The 19263-nt window shown below is 50.2% G+C and overlaps 1 protein-coding gene across 1 annotated transcript; it reads left to right on the top strand.

Moving 5' to 3' along the window:
* The first annotated feature begins 2543 nt into the window (after window positions 1-2543).
* On the top strand, window positions 2544-17914 carry LOC106807078 (otopetrin-1-like). The gene is made up of 8 exons (XM_014809318.1): window positions 2544-2643; window positions 3596-3673; window positions 5865-5900; window positions 9225-9339; window positions 13135-13348; window positions 13538-13698; window positions 14075-14282; window positions 15692-17914. The coding sequence occupies exons 2-8, from the start codon at window positions 3621-3623 to the stop codon at window positions 16714-16716; spliced, it is 1812 nt and encodes a 603-aa protein (XP_014664804.1). The 5' UTR covers window positions 2544-2643; window positions 3596-3620; the 3' UTR covers window positions 16717-17914.
* Window positions 17915-19263: the final 1349 nt, after the last annotated feature.

Raw genomic sequence — 19263 nt, 5'->3', positions numbered from 1 at the left:
CGCCTGCGTTGAGTGCGGGTAGGTTTCAGACCGTATGAAATGTATCTTGAAATCTTCAAGAAGAAAATCTTCTTCTGCAAATCAATGCGATTCCGGTTAGGCAAGTAAGCCCTAAAGAAAACTAATAATTTTCCCGCTGCAAAAAACTCGGCAGGATCAATCGACAACAAAAACGATTGAAAAAAATAAAAATAAAAATTTCGAAACTCGGTGAAACAACCTCTCGGCAACAGCGGGCCGTCGTCTAACGGTGAATGAATTTTAGGTGGGTGCCACCCGGAGGCCAGAAGACGCCGATAGCTCACCTGGCGCAGCTGAAGAAGGAGAAGCCGCCCGTCGAGCCGAAGCCGACGAACATCAGTCAGCGTGACGTCACGCCGGCGGCGACGAGCGGCCCGTCGGTGCTGGCTCACGGCCCTCACCCGGTCATCAACACGACACCGACCCCCGCCGCCACGAGCACGCCCGGTAAGTACGCACGCAGCACTGCGTCGCGCGAGGGGGGGGTTGTGTCTCTGTAAGTGCTCGTGCATGCGTGTGTGTATTTTTTATGTAAGCGTGTTTGTGTGCGTGCATATTTCTGCGTGCGTGCGTGCGTGCGTGTGTGTGCGTGTGTTGTGTTTGTGCTTACATGAGGCGCGTGATTGGCGCGTGTGTGTGTGTGTGCGTGCGTTTTGCGTGCGTGCGTGCGTGCGTGCGGCCGTGCTCGTGGCGTTTGCGTGAAGCGACGGTGTCTTCTGCGCGTACGTGTGCATGAGCATACCTCTCCACTTAGCGCATGCTTTGATCATCTTTGAAACCTATCGTCACGTCATCATTCATAATACGGCATTTAGAATCCTGCAGCAATCCGAAAATACATTACATCCCATCACAAAGTGGGGACTGATGCGATAATACCCTGCTCCTCGCAGACGAAAAGCATGCGATGTGATGTGATGTGATGTGATGTGATGTGATGTGATGTGATGCGATGTGATGTGATGTGATGCGATGTGCGATGTGATGTGATGTGATGTGATGTGATGTGATGTGATGCGATGTGATGTGATGTGATGCGATGTGATGCGATGTGATGTGATGTGATGTGATGTGATGTGATGTGATGCGATGTGATGTGATGTGATGTGATGTGATGTGATGTGATGCGATGTGATGTGATGTGATGCGATGTGATGCGATGTGATGTGATGTGATGTGATCAGGAGTAAGATAATATAGGATCTTATATTCTTATAGGATAATATAGGATCTTATATTCTTATAGGATAATATAGGATCTTATAATATCCTATATTATCTTACTCTTGATGTGATGTGATGCGATGTGATGTGATGTGATGTGATGTGATGCGATGCGATGCGATGCGATGCGATGCGATGCGATGTGTGTGATGTGATGCGATGCGATGCGATGTGATGCGATGTGTTGTTGGCGTCTCTATCTGTACGTCGATGCTCTCTCGCGTGTAAGTGAACGTGCGTTGCTGTTATCTGCGTAGCTCTCAGCTCGGCGGCGGCCAGCAGTTGTCCGCCTCCCGTGAAGGGCATCACGTCTGCTACAGCGGCGGGTGTAGGCGGTCAGAACCCTACGCTCACCTCTGGTGCGAGAGCAAGCCCACCGAAGCCCAACCCTCGCGCAGCCTCGCGCTCTAACTCACAGGTAAGCCAGCACCTGCCACACAGCTCGTACATAGCTAGCTCATAGGTGAGACCAAGATCCCGTTCCCGTCCCAGGAAACCCTGACTTTCCGGTTACCAACATCCACTCTTCCCTCCTATGATACCTTATCCTAAATGTTTCCAACCCCCTTATCTACCAGCAATAGCCTAATCATAAGATTTTTATCCCCCATTCCAACCTGGGATAAACTATTTTCCATGTTTACAACCCCCATTCCCATCTAGGATGTGGTAATTTCCTGGTTGCCAACCCTTCCCCCAACCAGGTTACTATAATCCAGAAATTGTTGAAACCATAGCTTACACTTTACCAACATCCATGCCTAAGGTACCCTAGTTTTGAGGTTACTGACACCTATGACGACTTATACCTAGAAGACGTCAGTAAAAGATAACGATAAAGCCAATATGAGGTGGTAACGCTTATTTCTTGGATGCGGAATTGGACCATCTCAATTATTTGGGAACCAGGAAACACCCGATAAATATTTTTCGGGGCTCAGGAATAAAAGTCGATTGAGACGCGGGAAATCCTGAAATTGCAATTTTAATTAATCGGGAACTGAACTTCGGGGGACTGAATCAGGGACTTTTTCATCCGCGGATCTGAGAATGAACACCCCCCCTCCCTGGTCACATTCCACTCCCTTCAACAGTCGGGCACATCCCGCGCTCCTTCTGTGCGCACGCTACAGGCGTAACAACGCTACACTCTTGCTTACAGCAGAACGCTTCTAAGTCGGGTAATCTGCGAGACGCCCAGCGCCGCGACTCGCCACCAGGCGGCGACACGACGCGCACGGGCGAGCACGGCGCCCCCTACACGATGAGGGTCGAGAGGGAGCAGCGGGAGCCGCGCGAGCTGGTCGCCGTGGCGAACGGCACGCGGGACCCGGCAGGGGGAGAGGTGCAGCGCATCAACAGGGGCATCGGAGACGGTGACATCAAGTATTATCAGAGGTGAGCAGGGCGTAGTGGGTGCGCGGGAGGTGGGGGAGGGGGCAAGCAGGAGCGTGGCGGTCTGCAAGGTTACTGTCTCTATCTCTCGATGTGTTTCGCTGTATCTGCGAGGTCACACACTCACAGTGCACACTAACAAATACAAAATACGAATGGAAATTACGAATTTGTAGATGTGCGAAAGCGATAATGTGCGCGATTGGGGTGTGGCAAATGTGTCGTCGGAATTTTCGGTTTAGTCAGGCAGCTGGCCTCTCTCGCGTCAGCTGTCAGACACAAGGGGGAGCCATCGTGCCTATGTGATAAAGCTGTTTCCGCATTGTACGTTGGCCGCGCGCCGCACGCTAAAATAAATCCACGCAGTCCAGCAAATTGACAAGACTGTCAAAGTTGTGTAAATAGTTAACACGAGCGCGGCTGGTAACGGATGGCTTGCCCGGAGCATGAATTCCGTAACAGCCATTAATGCAGTTCGGCTGCTCGCGTGGGTGGCGGGGTGGGGATGGCGGAGTGGGAAGGGGGAGGGGAGGGGGAGTAGGGGTGGGGTGAAGATGGGGGAGTGGGGGAAAGGGGGGAGGGGGAAGCCGAGACCGTTAGCGTCCGTGCATCCGCGCTTTTTAAACAAATTCGCGCTGCGTTTCTGTAAACAGTGAAAAGAGAGCGCCTGTTCACGCAGCGAGAGTGTTAATGGTTGGGTGGGAGAGGAGCACGGGGGGGGGGCTGATGTAAACAATCGCTGCTGGAGCTAACAGCGGCGTGTGTGCTGAGAGCAGCCCCCTGATGCTCACTCACAGCCGAGTGGAGAGCGACCGATAGACGCAGGCGGAGAGTTTACGGCGATTGTCCGCACTTGAAGGGTTCGTCGTACACCGTGGCTGCGCCGTGAGGCACTCTCACACTCACTATAATTTCTTCCGTGTTGTTGTTGTTGTTGTTTTTCCGCCGGCTGTAGCCTGGATAGCAAGGATCGCGTCCCCATGCTGCCGCGACAGAAGGACGAGGACTTCAAGGAGGATTCGAAGGAGGCGAAGTGAGTACACGCAGGGGAGGGCGCGGGAGAGGCGGGGAAGCCCTGGCTGGCGGTGGTGGGGTGCGCGCGGGGGAGGGCGCGGTGGGGGAGGGGGCGCTATCGATGTATCGCGATCTTTGTTTGCGTTTCCAGGGTCTGAAGATTTCTTAGTTATCTCCGAAAGGTTTTTCGAGTTCTTTGCGAAATGCTTTTACGAGATCTTAGTACGAGCCATGTCAAGCTCATCGCTCCAATTCGTGTTGTAAAGGACTGGGGAAGGGGGGCTAGGGGGTTAGCGGAGGACGAAGAGATGAAGTTGGGAACGGGAGCTGAGCAGTTTGGAGGAGGGTAAGGACGAGATTGGTAGTATGAAAAGGGAGCGGTTTGGAGAAGGGGTAAGGACGAAAGGTTGAGAGCAAGGAAGGGGTAGAATTTCTTTAGGAGCAGGCGAGGTGGTGGGCTTGGGACTTTGACAATCTCGTGCATCAAAATACATAGCGCATGAATTTTCACTATTATAAATTTTTCCCGATTTTGGATTACCTGAACGTTGGTTTCTCTCGCGTTGTTACCCACTGACGCTCATAGGGTCTATGTCCCCCAGGGTACTGCCGGTATGTCGGTATACCGGAACGTACCCTGGTCACTATTTGATATGGTTAGGGTTAGGATTAGGGTTAGGGTTAGGATTAGGATTAGGGTTCGGGTTCGGGTTAGGGAGTAGGCGTTGGCGACTCCCTAGACTCGTTAGTGGAGTAGGCGAGGTACGGTCCGGCATATTAGATAGTACCAGGGTACGTTACGGTATACCGGACCGTACCCAGGGTACGTTCCGGCAGTACCCCGGGGGACATAGACCCTCTCAGCCCCACTGACATGATATTAAATATGGCCGCCGCTAAACAGAGCTGACGGGCGGGGCTTCGCCACGTGTTGAGTTATGTTAGTCAGGAGAGTCTGCCGCATGTCTGGCCATCAACCATGCACTGACAGATAGATGCGAACTCACGAGTGAGTTATGTGTCTCGTACATTCTCGCTCACCACCAACCCTCTCAGTATGTAGACTGTCGACTCTTGCTTTATATCCCCTGCATTCACACCGCCCGCTGCCGTCTCTGCGTGCTGTGCGTCTTTCTCTCACTATCTTCTGCTTTTCAGACATCTTATCGAGACCAGTCTGTCTCCAAGGTACTTCTAGCATTCTCTGCTTCTTTTCTCTGCTGTCTTTCGGTCGGCTTAATTGCTTCCGGATCAAGACGCTGCTGTTGCGGAGGTGACCAATTTCGTGACAGCAAAGTCTTGATGCGGAAGCTGTGTGAATAGATTACACACATCGTACGTGTAGCGGCAATTCTCAACTTACTCAGCTTTCCTAGTGCACGTGAAATTAGAGCATACGCTGGCAACTATATGATGCGTAGGTGTTTGACGCAAAAATTACTTAAACTAATTATGTAAGGTTTTTTATTGATTGAGACTGTTACCTTTACGGACGTTTTTACAGCTATTGTTTCCCTATATTATTATAAGAGAGCTTCGAGGTATTTTTTAATTTGAACTTAGTGCTTTTTCATATTAGTATAGGAATATGTATTGTAATTAAGCCTGCCGCGTTGGTAACTTAAGTGGCCGTTTACCTCGTCACGTTCGCTATATTTGATCTGTGTACGTATTTATCCGTCGTGCGTTTTCTATCGGTTCACTGTTTTATTAACACGCATGCTACCCAGCAGGAAATTTTTCAAGCAATGCGTAAAACTTTTGAATTGCAGAAATAAAATTTCCAAGCGCATTTTCTTTCTTTCCAGCCAATTGTTACAAATCCGAATCATGTAGTTTGATGTTAGCGAGAAACTATCTCTATTATGAACTACATATATTTGCCACAGTAAGTGGTGGCACGTCTTCCGCACTGACTAGCACCTATACCGTGTTTATATTCATATTAAATGTGAACTACGAATTGCCATCATATCATTGGTTTTTTTAAATAAAAGTATGACTAGGTATTTAGTAATGCTTAAGGTCTTAATATATTGAACTTGGACTCCGCTTTCATTCAAGTCAATTTCCAGAGTATAATTTTGCATGCATTATATGTGTATATACGTGGTCATTTCCGTTGTCTTCAGCTTATGTTAACTGTCCAGTCTCGCTGCGCTCTGTTGCGCCATTCTATTAACTCTGTGCTTCTCTTTGCTACTACTCAGAAAACAAGCAGTTGAACGAGTACGGCATTCCTCAAGGTAAATCTGTGCGAATGCTCCCCCCACTCTCTGCCTACATCACCACCCGTGCCACTAACCCCGAACACTGGTGATGGTGATGTCGAATGCTCCCCCCACTCTCTGCCTACATCACCACCCGCGCCACTAACCCCGAACACTGGTGATGGTGATGGCACTGGACGTGTGTCCTGTTCGTGACACGACCTGTAGCTGTCTGTGTGTGTGTGCTGCTTGCGGCTGGTGTAGTGTTTCTTTCACCTTGCTCACCTTCTCCGCATGCGTTTTGAGATGTTGTATGCACGGCTGCGCTGATAAGATTGCAGCGGCGGCGCCACTGTTGTGTGGACTGCTTGTGCCGCCACCTTTATTCGCGCTGTTGGTGGCGCCATATTTATTCGCGCTCTTGGTGGCGCCAACTTCGTGCGTGCGGCTCATAGCGCCACCTTTGCACGAGGTGCTCGTGGCGCCATCTGCACGGTAAGCGACTATATGCAGGAGCGCTTGGGGCCCGAGCTTACTTGGCTTAATTTCATTACGATTTCGATTGGCTTTTCGATCTTACGCGTTGATGAGCAGCGAGCAATCATTCAGGGGAGCTTAGGGGGAGCGAGGCACTGCTGGACTGGAATATCTTGCTGTAAGGAATCAGCGCGCGGCGATCCCGGCTGCAACTGCTATCTGTCTAGTCGTATTAAGTTACCGTCGTGCTGCACGCGTATACCGCGGCGAGGGCAAACGCCGATTCGAAATCGCATTCAACAGGGAAGCCGCATGAAAATTCCATGAGTTGCCATTAACGCGCGCAAAGCAGCGGTGGTGCGAGTGAATGCCGCGACGGAGCCCGCAGCAGCAGCAGGAAGCATGCTGGTTAACTACGGTCGTCTGCAGAGCTTAGCGCTTCACAGCTCGCGGCCGTGGCGGAGGGAGGGGGGGTGCCGCTGTTGTTTAACGTCTGCGTTAATGTGGGGCGGCTCCCGCGAGAGACTCTCGGTGAATATTATTCGCGCACGAGGGCGCGCGTGCAGCGATTTCTTTTGCGCCGATGAATTAGGAATGAACGTGATGAGAAACTCTGCGCATAATTCAGCAGCTTTCAATGCAGAGCGGAGGCGATACGTCGCCATCACGCGTTCGATCGAAATGCGGGCTCTCGCCTGCTCCGCGGTAATGTGAGAAGCGTACGCGGCGTGCGCTCGCATTCATACTGCATGCGAAGCTGCGGCGGTGGCCGTGGCTGCGGGGGCGGCGGGGGCGGGGCTGGGTTTACGCAAACAGGTCCGTCGACGGTTTGCCGGCGAATTGCACCAATTATACGGCTTCGGCATCGGGTTAATATTTCTGCGTGAATTTGCGGGAGGAGTGGGGTGAAGCGGCCGTGGACACGCGTGGTGGGTAATAGGTGTGGATGGGTGTGGATGTAAGTGTTGGTGGGTTAATAGGTGTGGATGGGTGTGGAGGTAGTGGTGGTGAGGTAATAGGTGTGGATGGGCTGTGGAGTAGTGTGGTGGGTAATAGGTGTGGATAGGGTGTGGAGGTAAGTGTGGTTGGTAATAGGTGGGTGGGTGTGGAGGTAGTGGTGATGGGTATAGTGTGGGTGGGTGAGAGGGAGTGTGGTGGGTAACTAGGTGTGGATGGGTCGTGGAAGGTAGCGTGAGTGGGTAATAGGTGTGGATGGGTGTGGAGGTAGTTGTGGTGGGTAAATAGGTGTGAGATGGATGTGGAAGGGAGTGTGGTGGGTAATAGCGATGTAGGATGGGCTGTGGAGGTATGTGGTGGTGTGGAGGTAGTGTGGTGGGTAATAGGTGATGGATGGTGTGGAGTAGTGTGGTGGGTAAATAGCCTGTGGATGGGTTAGTGGGGTAGTGATGGTGGGTAAATAGGTGTATGAGATGGGTGTGGAGGTAAGTGTGGTGGGTAATAGTTGCTGGATGCGGTGTGGCAGTAGTGTGGTGGGTAATAGGTGTGGATGGGTGTGGAGGTAGTGTGGTGGGTAATAGGTGTGGATGGGTGTGGAGGTATGTACCGTGGTAATAGCGTGGTGGATGGGTGCTGAAGGTATAGTGGTGGGCTAAATAGGTGTGGGATGGGTGTGGAGGTAGTGTGGTGGGTAATAGGTGTGGATGGGTGTGGAGGTAGTGTGGTGGGTAATAGGTGTGGATGGGTGTGGAGGTAGTGTGGTGGGTAATAGGTGTGGATGGTGTGGGTATTTTAGAATATTGTGGGTAATAGGTGTTAAGCCAGCCAGACGATAGCCCGTGGATAGACGCAGGTTTGTGTGTGTGTGTGGTAGTGTGTGTGTGTGTGATGTGTGTGTGTGTGTGTGTGTGTGTGTTGTGTGTGTTGTGTGTGCATATGTGTGTGTATGCTGTTGTGTGCGTGCGTAGACGTGGATTGCGATGCGTGGCGTGCGTCGTGTGCAGCTGCGTGGCTGACGGCGGGCCGGCCATGTGTGGGCATGCGTGCGTGTGTGCGTCGCGTGTGTGATGTGCGTGGTCGTGTGTGTGTGTATGCTGTTTTGTGTGTGTGATAGTGTGTTACGGTGGGCGTGGTAAGCTGTGGTTAGATCTTGACTACACACGGCACTTGCTCTACTCGTACGCGTCTGACTCGACGGCACCACACGCAGCACTGAATTTCTTATATACGCACAGCTCGTTGACAGGAGATGGAATCACACTACATACTGCACATTCCGATGCCTTCCTTCTGTGGCATCAATATCACTGACAACACTGTATTTAATGTCCACGTATAGCATCTGGTCTATACAACGACTGTATTAATTCAAACGTCTGTATGAATTAAAACGAATGTAAAAAGAATGCATGTTTTTTCATTATTTATATTACATTACGTTTTATATTAATTATATTACCTGTTGATCCCGTATATGGTTAGCGAGTTGAATCTCACTTAACAATACTGCATTGACTTTCGTGAATTTCGTTTTAGCCTTATAACCGTTGACATTAGAGACATGACGTAGTTATTAGATAAATCTAATCCGCTGTTAAAAACGAGTGCGAATTTGCTTAACAATACACTCTACTAATGAATTAGCTAGCCGATTAAACACCGTAATCGTGATTTCGTGTTGCAGTAATGCACGGCAAACTTTCAATGTGCTGTGCGACGGCAATGTAGTCAGAGTGATCACAGTGCCACCTAGTGACGTCTTACGTAAATGTTTAACGGGCACAAATCGTACGAAGCCTATGATAGTAGTCAATATAAATAGTTCCGGTCCTAATAGATGCCGAAATAACTTTGGTTACTATTTGCAGCCACCTCTGCCGATATCTTCCGCGTCAGTGTATTGAGAGTGAGGTTTGCTCGTTGCAGCGTGTCTCTGTGGAGGACCCTGAGCCTGCTCTATGGACTGCTCATCATCAGCATGGGCACGGTGCTTCCCATCGCTGAGATCATGACCAACAAGATCGACATCTACTTCTACGAGGTGAGATTCGCTTCACGGTTCTTTATCCGACTAGGGAGGTGAGTGTGTCTGTCTGGCTGAGCATTGACAGAGATTGCTGGCTTACTAGGGAGGTGGGTGTGTCTGTCTGGCTCAGCATTGACAGAGATTCCTGTCTTACTAGGGAGGTGGGTGTGTCTGTCTGGCTCAGCATTGACAGAGATTGCTGGCTTACTAGGGAGGTGGGTGTGTCTGTCTGGCTCAGCATTGACAGAGATTGCTGGCTTACTAGGGAAGGTGGGTGTTCTGTCTGGCTCAGCATTGCGAAGAGAGTCTTGTCTTACTAGGGAGGTGTTGTGTCCTGTCTGGCTCAGCATTGACAGCAGATTGCTGCGCATACTAGGAGGTGGGTGTGCTGTCTGGCTCAGCATTGACAGAGATTGCTAGTCTTACTAAGGGAGGTGGTTGGTTGTCTGGCTCAGCATTGACAGAGATTCCTGTCTTTACTGATGGAGAGGTGGGTGTGTCTGTCTGCTCAGCATTACAGATGATTCCTGTCTTTACTAGGGAGGTGGGTGTGTCCTGTATGGCTTCAGCACTGTACGAGAGATTGCTCTACTAGGGAGGTGGTGGTCTGTCCTGCTCAGCATTGTGACAGAGTTGCTGGCTTACTAGGAGGTGGGTGTGTCCTGTCCCTGGCCTCAGCAGTGACAGAGATTGCTGTCCTACTAGGGAGGTGTGTGTCCTGTTCTGGCATCAGCATTGACAGAGATTGCTGGCTTACTAGGCGTGGTATGTCTGCTGCTTCAGCATGACAGAGATTGCTGTTTACTAGGGAGGTGAGGTGTGTCTGCCTGGCTCAGCATTGACAGAAGATTTTTTTTTCTACTATATGGGAAGGTGGGTGTGTCTGTCTGGGCTCACATTGACAGAGATTGCTAGTCTTACTAGGGAGGTGGGTGTGTCTGTCTGGCTCAGCCATTGACAGAGATTCCTGTCCTTGACTAAGGGAGGTGGTGTGTCTGGCTGGATCAGCATGACAGAGGATTCGCTGCTTGCTAGGATAGGTGAGTGGCTCTTGTCTGTCTCAGCATTGACAAGATTGGCTGGGCTTACTAGGAGGTGGTGTGTCATGTATTGCTCAGCATTGACAGAGATTTCCTTCTTATCTAGGGAGGTGGTGTGTGTTGTCTGGCTGCAGCATTGATAGAGATTGCTGCTGTAATCTAGGGAGGATGGGTGTGTCTGTTGGCTCAAGCAATTGACAGAGATTGCGTGTCTTACTAGGGACGGTGGTGTGCATCTGTATGGCTCAGCATTGAGCAGAGATTGCTGCTTACTAGGAGGTGTGTGTCTGTCTGGCTCAGCATTGACAGAGATTGCTGGCTTACTAGTCGAGTGGGTGGCTGTCTGTCATGGCGTCAGTCATTGACAGAGATTGCTGCTTACTAGGTAGCGTGTGGTGTGTCTGTCTGGCTCAGCATGTGAACAGAGATTGCTGTCTTACTAGGAGGTGTGGGTGTGTCTGTCTGGCTCACATGTGACAGAGATTGCTCCTTACTAGGAGGGGGTGTGTCTGTCCTGCTTCAAGCAAATTGACAGAGATCCTGTCCTTACTAGGAGCTGGGGTGTGTCTGTCTGGCTCAGCATTGACAAGATGCCTGCTTACTAGGGAGGTGGGTGTGCCTGTCTGGCTCAGCAATGGAACAGAGATTCCTGTCTTACTAAGGTGAGTGTGGTGTGTCTGTCGGCTAGCATGGACAGAGATTCTGTCCTTATCTAGGGATGTGAGTGTGTCTGTCTGCTCAAGCATTGACTAAGAGATTCCTGTCTTACTAGGAGGCTGGGGTGTGACTGTCTGGCTCAGTAATTGACATAGATTGCTGGCCGTTACTAGGGAGGGGCGTGTCTTCGGCTTCAGCATTGTGGACAGAGATTCCTTGTCTTACTATAGGGAGGTTGGATGTGTCTGTCCTGCTAGCAATTGACAGAGATTACTGGCTGTAACTAGGGAGGTGGTTGTGTCTGTCTGGCTCAGCATTGACAGAGATGTCCTGTCTTACTATACGGGATGGTGGGTGTGTCTGTCTGCTCAGCAATTGAGCCAGAGATTATGCTTGACTAGGGAGTGTGTGGCTCCTGTCTGGCTCAGCATTGACAGAGATTCCTTGTCTTTACAGGGATGTGGGTGTGTCTGTCCGGCCAGCCTTGACAGAGATTCCTGTCTTATAGGAGGCTGGTGTGTCTTGTCTGGCTCAGCATTGGGACAGAGATTCCTGTCTACTAGGAGGTGGGTGGTCTGTCTGCTCAGCATGAACAGAGATTCCTGTCTTCTATAGAGGGAGTGGATGTGTCTGTCTGCTCAGCATTGACAGAGATTGACTGCTTACTAGGGAGTGGGTGGTTGTCCTGGCTAGGCTCAGCATTGACAAGAGATTCCTGTCTTACCTAATAGGTGAGGTGGTGTTGTCTGTTGCTCAGCATTGACAAGAGATTAACTGGCTTACTAGGGAGGTGGGTGTGTTTGTCTGGCTAGCATGACAGAGATCTGTCTACTATAGGGAGGGGATTGATGTCTGTCTGGTTCAGCATTGGAAGAGATTCCGTCTTACTAGGGAGGCGGGTGTTTCTGCTCTGGCTCAGCATTGCTATAAGAGATTCCATGTCTTACTAGGAGGTGGGTGTGATGTCGGCTCAGTATTTGACATACGATTGCTGGCTTACTAGGGAGGTGGGTGTGTCTTGTCTGGCTGCAGCATTGACAGAGATTCCTGTCTTGGTCTATTAGGGAGGTTGATGTGTCTGTCTGCTCAGTCAATTGTACAGAGATTACTGGCTTACTCGGAGGTGGGTTGTGTTCTTCGCCTCCAGCACTTGACAGAGATTCCTGTTCCTTACTAATAGGAGGTGGGTGTTGTCTGTCTGGCTCAGCATTGACAGAGATTAACTGATTACTAGGGAGTGGGTGGTCTGTCCGGCCAGCATTGTACAGAGATTCCTGTCTTAAATATAGGAAGTGGATGTGTCTGTCTGGTTCATCAATTGGCAGAGATTCCTTGTCCTTACAGGGAGTGGGTTTGTCTGTCTGGCTCAGCATTGATAGAGATTCGCTGTCTTACCTAGGAGGTTGGTGTGTCTGTCTGGCTCAGCCAATTGACAGAGATTGCTGGCTTTACTAGGGAGGTGTGGTGTGTCGTGTTCTGGCTCAGCATTGACAGAGATTGCTGCTTACTACGTGGTGTCAGTGTGCCTGCATGGCTTGGCACTGGCAGAGGTCCGTGTGGCTTGCATGAGCCAAGTGTGGTGTGCTAAGGACAATGAACGGGCATGAAGAGCCTTTGTTGCCTGTAAGGCACGTGTATCTATTCAAAATGACGAACTGTAAACGCTTATGCGCTTTTAAAATTACATTAAAATAAAATAAATTAAATTGCTATTACAATTTTACTGTGATTGAGTATAATATGTACGAACGCACGCACACAGACACATGGATGCATACACACGCAGATACACGCGCACGCACACGCGCACACACGCACACGCGCATACACGCACACACGCACACATGCACACATCATGTGATGAAGATACCCAGTGTGATATATCTGGCTCAGCTAATATCTCTCTCTGCAGCAATATTTGTAGGTGTTAACTAGGGTACACTACCTAGCCCGTTCATTTATTTTTAATTATCACGTGTCTATCCATTATATTTATATTTATAATCATAGTTATATTCACGTTCATATTTATATTTATAATCACATTTATATTTATATTCATGGTCATGTTTATGTTTTTATCTATGTTCATGTTTACACTTCTGTGTCGCAGGGCTTCTACGTGTACCTGTATGGATTCAGCATCCTCTTCCTCGTCTATGTCTACCTGTATCTGGTGCGCAGCAGCAAGACGAGCAGCTACCGGCGCTCGGCGATCCCTTGCCGCTCAGAGACGTTCGAGATCACGCCGCAGGGTGTCAAGAAGGTTGACACCAACGACGACACGCTGCACACGGGTAGCTTCTACATGAGAGTAGGCGCTGTCGGTACGTGTCGCGCCACATTGCTCACATAAACCATTGCACCGGACGTTTGCCTATGCTCACGTTTGTAGCTCACAGTACTGAGGATCTCTCAGAAAGTATCGCTACGGCACAACATAACTAATCTCCATCAAGTTGTGTACTCCGTCGTACTCGCGTTTGCGTGACGTTGTACTCGTGCGCGTGTTCCAGTGTTCGGCGTCGGCAGCATGATCTTCAGCGGGCTGCGGTTCGGACAGTTCTTTGAGATCCAGCACAATTCGGACTGCTTCAACCTGATGCGTGGCATCACGCCCATCGCACTCATGGTGTTCTTCTTCTTCCAACTGTACTTCATCTTCCTCAATGCGAAGGTAAGTGTATGAGGTGTAGACCACGGGTGGGGAGCAACCCTAACCCTAACCCTAGCTCTGACCCTACCTCCAACCCTAATACTATGTCTAACTCCAACCTTAACACTTGACCTAACCCTAACTCTAACCCTAATGCTAATCCTATCCCTAACCCAATCTTAATCCAACACAATACCTTAGTGCTAACCCTAAAGCTAGGTCGTTGAGTTCAATAAGCACTCATATTCTCGTAGGCGTGCTAGGTGCAGTATGTATTATATATGTTCCAGCTGAGAGGAAGCGCAATAATGTGAAAACCGTGAATGTTCGGTGAAGGTCACAAGGAAAGAGTCCATAGCAAGCGTTCCTTGTTTAATATTCCTCTTTCCCCCAACAGATGGCAGTGCACCAGTACAAGGGAGTGGCACGTTTTGGGCTGATGCACATGGCAGCGACCAACCTGTGTGTGTGGATTGGCTGGACGATAAAGGAGATCGTACACGCTGTCAACTTCAAACGTCTGAACCAGCCAGAGGTTGAGACTGTCACCGCGACCATGATTGAGCCGGCAAACGGCAACGACTCAGGGGTCGAGGCTCCTCTAGGTAAGAAGAATGACCGACACGTGGGTCAAGGCAGTTCTAGGTAGACATGTTGTCTGCGATATCGAATTCTCCCGCCCTATTATGCCCTGTGGGTATTTAACCATCTGTTGCATTCAATGTGATAGGCTTACTTAGGTGTGTTTGAGATACGTTTACTTGTTCAACTGCTTCACTCAAGTTTTTTTTTTGGTGATGCGTAGTTGTTATTTTTAGCTCGCCTTGACATCGTTCAAGATGGAGCGTATTGCCTCATGGGTGTCGCGCGTCGGTAGCGTCCGTCTGTTCCGTCCGTCAACATTTGGCTACGTCAACGATAACTCAAGAACCGTTTGACCACACATGTTTCAAATTGCCATATAGGGGTTTAGCTTCCTATGGGAGTGGCATTGAACGTCCTATTTTGGAGCACGCCAGTTACCTACATGTCGATGCCACGTCCACTTTTTGGCCAGTTAAAATGGAAATGGCCATAAGTCAGTTCAGCGTTCAACAGATTTTGCTCATTTCTAGTATTGTGAAATGAATGCAGGACTGGCCCCAAAACATAATCACAACGGTGTTTTGATTATTTTTTTTTAAGTATGCAACATTGTCGTCTAGATTTTGGCCAATTTTCACGTATGCATTTCAGTGTCGCTACGATCAACGATAACTCAAGAACGCTTTCGGACGCCCAATCGTTTCAAAATTGCATACAGTGTTTTACTCTATGGGAGAAGACAACGTCCTATTACGTTTATTTCGTCTAACTGCTTAACAACCTACAAATCAAATTTATAATACGTGTACTAACTATGGTTTTAGATTCTTGTTACAGTAGTTTGACTGGAATATTTTATTGTTTATTTTGCGGCTGATAATTCGGCAAAACGAAAATGGCCGATCATTTAGGCGTAGCGCACCATCTCTCGTTCACAGATTCCAGACTTTAAGTTTCATGTAATTATTGCCATTGTTGTTGTTATTGGCATTGTCATCATCATTGTTGTTGTCGTCACCATCATCATGATCATTGTTGTTGTCATTGCCTAGTCCTGCCAGGCTCAATTGGTAGAGAGTGCTCGCCTCGCATGTGGAAGGTTGGGGCGGTCGACCCGGCCGGGTCATACACAAGAGACTCTGAAAGTGGTACACACTCAGCCAAAAAGCAGATGTGAGTGGTGGAAACGGCCTGTTCAGAAGAGAGACCTGCACGCGGCCAACCTGCATAAATAACTGTGAATCTCTTCACTAGACCAGTGGGCACACGAAAATTATTATTATTATATGTCATTGCCATCATCATCATCATCCTCATTGTTGTTGTTTTTGTTGTTGTTACCATCGTAGTCCTCGCTATTACCGTTGTCATTGTCGTCTCTGTCACTGAGCGTCGGATATCTCACACTTGGCATCTCTTACGTTGGCAGGTGGCGCTGGCATGGTGGCGGCGCAGCACGACCTCGCGCCGTGGGAGATGCGTGACGACTGCGTGATACACCCGATAATGGGCACGATCATCGAGGACACGGCTCCCTACCTGTACCCGCTGCTCGTCGAACACTGCATCATCGTCTCCGCGATCCTCCTCGCCATGTGGAGCAACATCGACAGCCTCGTGACGGTGGACCGCGGCAGCGGCGGCGGCGCGTCCGACGACGACGACGAAGACAGCGAGTGCACGTCGAAGGAGGAGTACCGCACCGACTGCCACAGCACGAACAAGGGCCTCTTCTGCGGCATCTTCGTCGTCGTGCTCGCGATCATCTCGCTGATTCTCTTCTTCGTGCTCGTCGGCAGCGCGGAGTACGGCGCGTACGGCGTGCTTGCCTCGCACTCGTTCGAGATCCTGCTCTACCTCGTCGCGACCGTGTTCGTCGTGTCGGCGTTCCTGCGCACGCAGGGCCTGCGCTTCGACGCGCACTTCAGCGCCGTGCTCGACCACGCGCTGCTCTACGCGAGCGTCGTCGGCGTGTACGCGTACGCGCTCGTCGGCATCGTCGCCAGCCACCACGGCCTGTTCGGCGGCGGCGACGACGGCGACGGCGGCGGCGCGCTCGCAGCCGACTTCCTCGCGCGCATGCAGGAGCCGGAGACGTGGCAGTCGATGTGCATCCTCGTCGCGTCCGTGCTTGTCGTCGTGCAGGCGACGCTGCAGACGATGTTCGTCGTCGACGCGTCGCGCCGCCACTCGTGCCGCGCCGAGCACGAGACGCGCAAGCCGGGCCGCGAGCTCGTCACCTTCCTGCTCATGTGCAACGTGGCGATGTGGGCGATCAACACGTTCGAGCCGCGGCGCGCGCTCGAGAACCCCGTGCAGCTGCGCTTCTTCGGCTTTGTGCCGTGGACGATCATCAGCGCCGTCGTCGTGCCGCTCACCATCTTCTATCGCTTCCACTCGACCGTCTGCCTCGTCGAGATCTGGCGGCGCGCCTACAAGGTCAAGCTGCTCTAGAAGGTCAAGCTGCTCTGGAAGGTCAAGCTGCTCTACAAGGTCAAGCTGCTCTACAAGGTCAAGCTGCTCTGGAAGGTCAAGCTGCTCTACAAGGTCAAGCTGCTCTACAAGGTCAAGCTGCTCTAGAAGGTCAAGCTGCTCTACAAGGTCAAGCTGCTCTGGAAGGTCAAGCTGCTCTACAAGGTCAAGCTGCTCTACAAGGTCAAGCTGCTCTAGAAGGTCAAGCTGCTCTAGATGGTCAAACTACTCTGCAAGGTCAAGCTGCTCTGCAAGGTGAAACTGCACTACAAGGTCACGCTACTCTACAAGGTCAAGCTGCTCTAGAAGGTCAAGCTACCCTGCAAGGTCAAGCTACTCTACAAGGTCAAACTACTCTATAGTCACCATCACATTGTCACAATCAACAGCAGCTACAACAACAGGTAGCTGCCTGCGGGTTTGCAATCCGTGGGGTAATGCCACGGATGGTAGCAGCAGGCGAAAACCACTACGACAACACCAGGCAGTGGATAAGGGGTCGCAGGCCTTAACTAAGTGGGCGTGGGTGGTGGTCGGGAGAGTAGTGGGCAGTAGCTATGAAAGGGGGGAGTGGTTGCTAGCAGACGAATTCATCAGCAAGAGCGGTCGGTCGTGACAATGAGAAGGATTTCGGAATTGCAAGACGGACGTGCTGGGGAGTGATGCTTTGATTCTAGCTCAGTTTAAAAGTGAGTTGTCTCTACTGCTACGAGTTGTCCTCACTGCTGCACGGCAGCACGCTACACGTGCTTAGGCTGCGATGGTTGAATGTCACGACGGACAGGGCAGCCGGTGTTGTTGCATTCGTAAATATTTGCCACCCACACGGCCATTCAGCTTGTGACTCCGACAGGTCCTACACGTCTAGATCGCATGTAGTGCTAACAGTGGCCTTTCTTATAATAATTTATTCTCATGACGTCATAGAAATGAATCTCAAGCAGAATCGCTACCATAACGACTAAATACATAAAGTATAAACATAATGTATAATGGTCAACGGTTGTCTTGCAAACTATCATTGGTAAGTGGAGCAGTCGCATGCGCGAGTTTGTCACAACGACAGGAGTGCACTGTAATAGCAATTCTCCGCGTGCGTCTTCCTGCACGCATGCGTGCATGCGTTCTGGCGTCAGCGCGCGTGCGTCTGCGTACGTGCGTACGTAAGTGCGTGCGTGCGTTCTATCGTCGGTGCGCGCGCACGCGTCTACGTACGTGCGTGCGTAAGCGTCTGCGTACGTGCGCGCGTTCTAGCGTCGGTGCGCGCGCACGCGTCTACGTACGTGCGTGCGTGCGTGCGTGCGCGTCTGCGTACGTGCGCGCGTGCGCGCTATCGTCGGTGCGCGCGCGCGTCTGCGTATGTGCGTGTCTGCGTACGTGCGTACGTGCGTTCTATCGTCGATGCGTGCGCGTGCGTCTGCGTACGTGCGCACACACGCATCTGCATACGTGCGTGCGTGCGTGCGCGTCTGCGTACGTGCGTGCGTGCGTGTGTGCGTCTTCTGTGAGCGTAGCGTGCCAGCATCTCCCTGACACGGCATAATACGACCCCAGTACATATCTATATCGTTTGCTCGAGTTTATATGTGTAGTTAGGGCGATCTACTGCCACCGAGCACCCGCCTTACAAAGTCACTGTCGCCTGCGTTGGCGAGGTGCGCTTGTCAGTACGTGGTAGGGGGCTGTAGCCGGTAAACGTGTCTACGTGCTGGCCGATTGTTGAGAGGAGTGACGTAACGAGCATTGTAGCAGGATTTACACGATATCATATACTTCAGACAGTGGTAATGCGTCGTCACTATATGCTAGTACAGATATGTCTTTTGTGCTGCTTTTGTACAGTATTTAATTTCTACGTGTTTTTGTAATACATCGTGCGTGTTTAAGATCGACAATATTTTAGATGAGATTTTTTTGCATGAGAACGTCTGTTAGAAGCAACTATTTATATACGTGCTTTTAAACATGTCATGTCTAGTACTTACACTCTACCCCGGACATTGTAACAGAATGATATATGCGTAAATCGTGAGGTTCTTAAATTCTGTCGTGGCTACTATACCAGCCGTGAATGTAGGAGCTTATGTAATTTACTGTACATATTTTTGTCACGGATAACGTTTTAAGATATATGTCGTTGAAATATAGATGTCTATTACTGTGTCATAAAATGCATTTAAGCCAGAGACCTATTAAAGCTAGTTAGTGATCCAATGGGGGATTGCACTAATGATATACAAATTAGATTCATCAAATCGTATGATTAATCCAAAGCTTATTGAAATTATGATTAAGTGTTTGCTTGAGTAATACTTGACTTTGATCTGACGAATGTGAACGATAACGAACGCTGACTGAATCAGGAGATTGCTCTATAGCGTTATCGAGTGCTGAACGTTGGCTTGCATTTGTACTCGATCAACACGAAGAGCGTCCCACAGTGAAAGTCCTACGTCAATCCGATGTATACAGACAGGGCAGATTACTGCGCCGGACGAATATTTGTAACATCGATTTGCACAACTTCAA

The sequence above is a fragment of the Priapulus caudatus genome, unplaced genomic scaffold, assembly GCF_000485595.1.
Source record: "Priapulus caudatus unplaced genomic scaffold, Priapulus_caudatus-5.0.1 Scaffold194, whole genome shotgun sequence".
NCBI lineage: Eukaryota > Metazoa > Priapulida > Priapulimorpha > Priapulimorphida > Priapulidae > Priapulus > Priapulus caudatus.
Note: the sequence above shows the minus strand (reverse complement) of the source record. Positions and strands in the feature narration are given on the sequence as shown.

What these genes read in the sequence shown, in the direction of transcription:
- LOC106807078 (XM_014809318.1), top strand. Translation starts at nt 3,621, where the DNA reads ATGCTGCCGCGACAGAAGGACGAGGACTTCAAGGAGGATTCGAAGGAG. An exon ending in GAGGATTCGAAGGAGGCGAA is followed by an intron (nt 3,674 to 5,864) that starts GTGAGTACACGC and finishes GCTACTACTCAG; the next exon opens with AAAACAAGCAGTTGAACGAG. An exon ending in TCATCTTCCTCAATGCGAAG is followed by an intron (nt 13,699 to 14,074) that starts GTAAGTGTATGA and finishes TTCCCCCAACAG; the next exon opens with ATGGCAGTGCACCAGTACAA.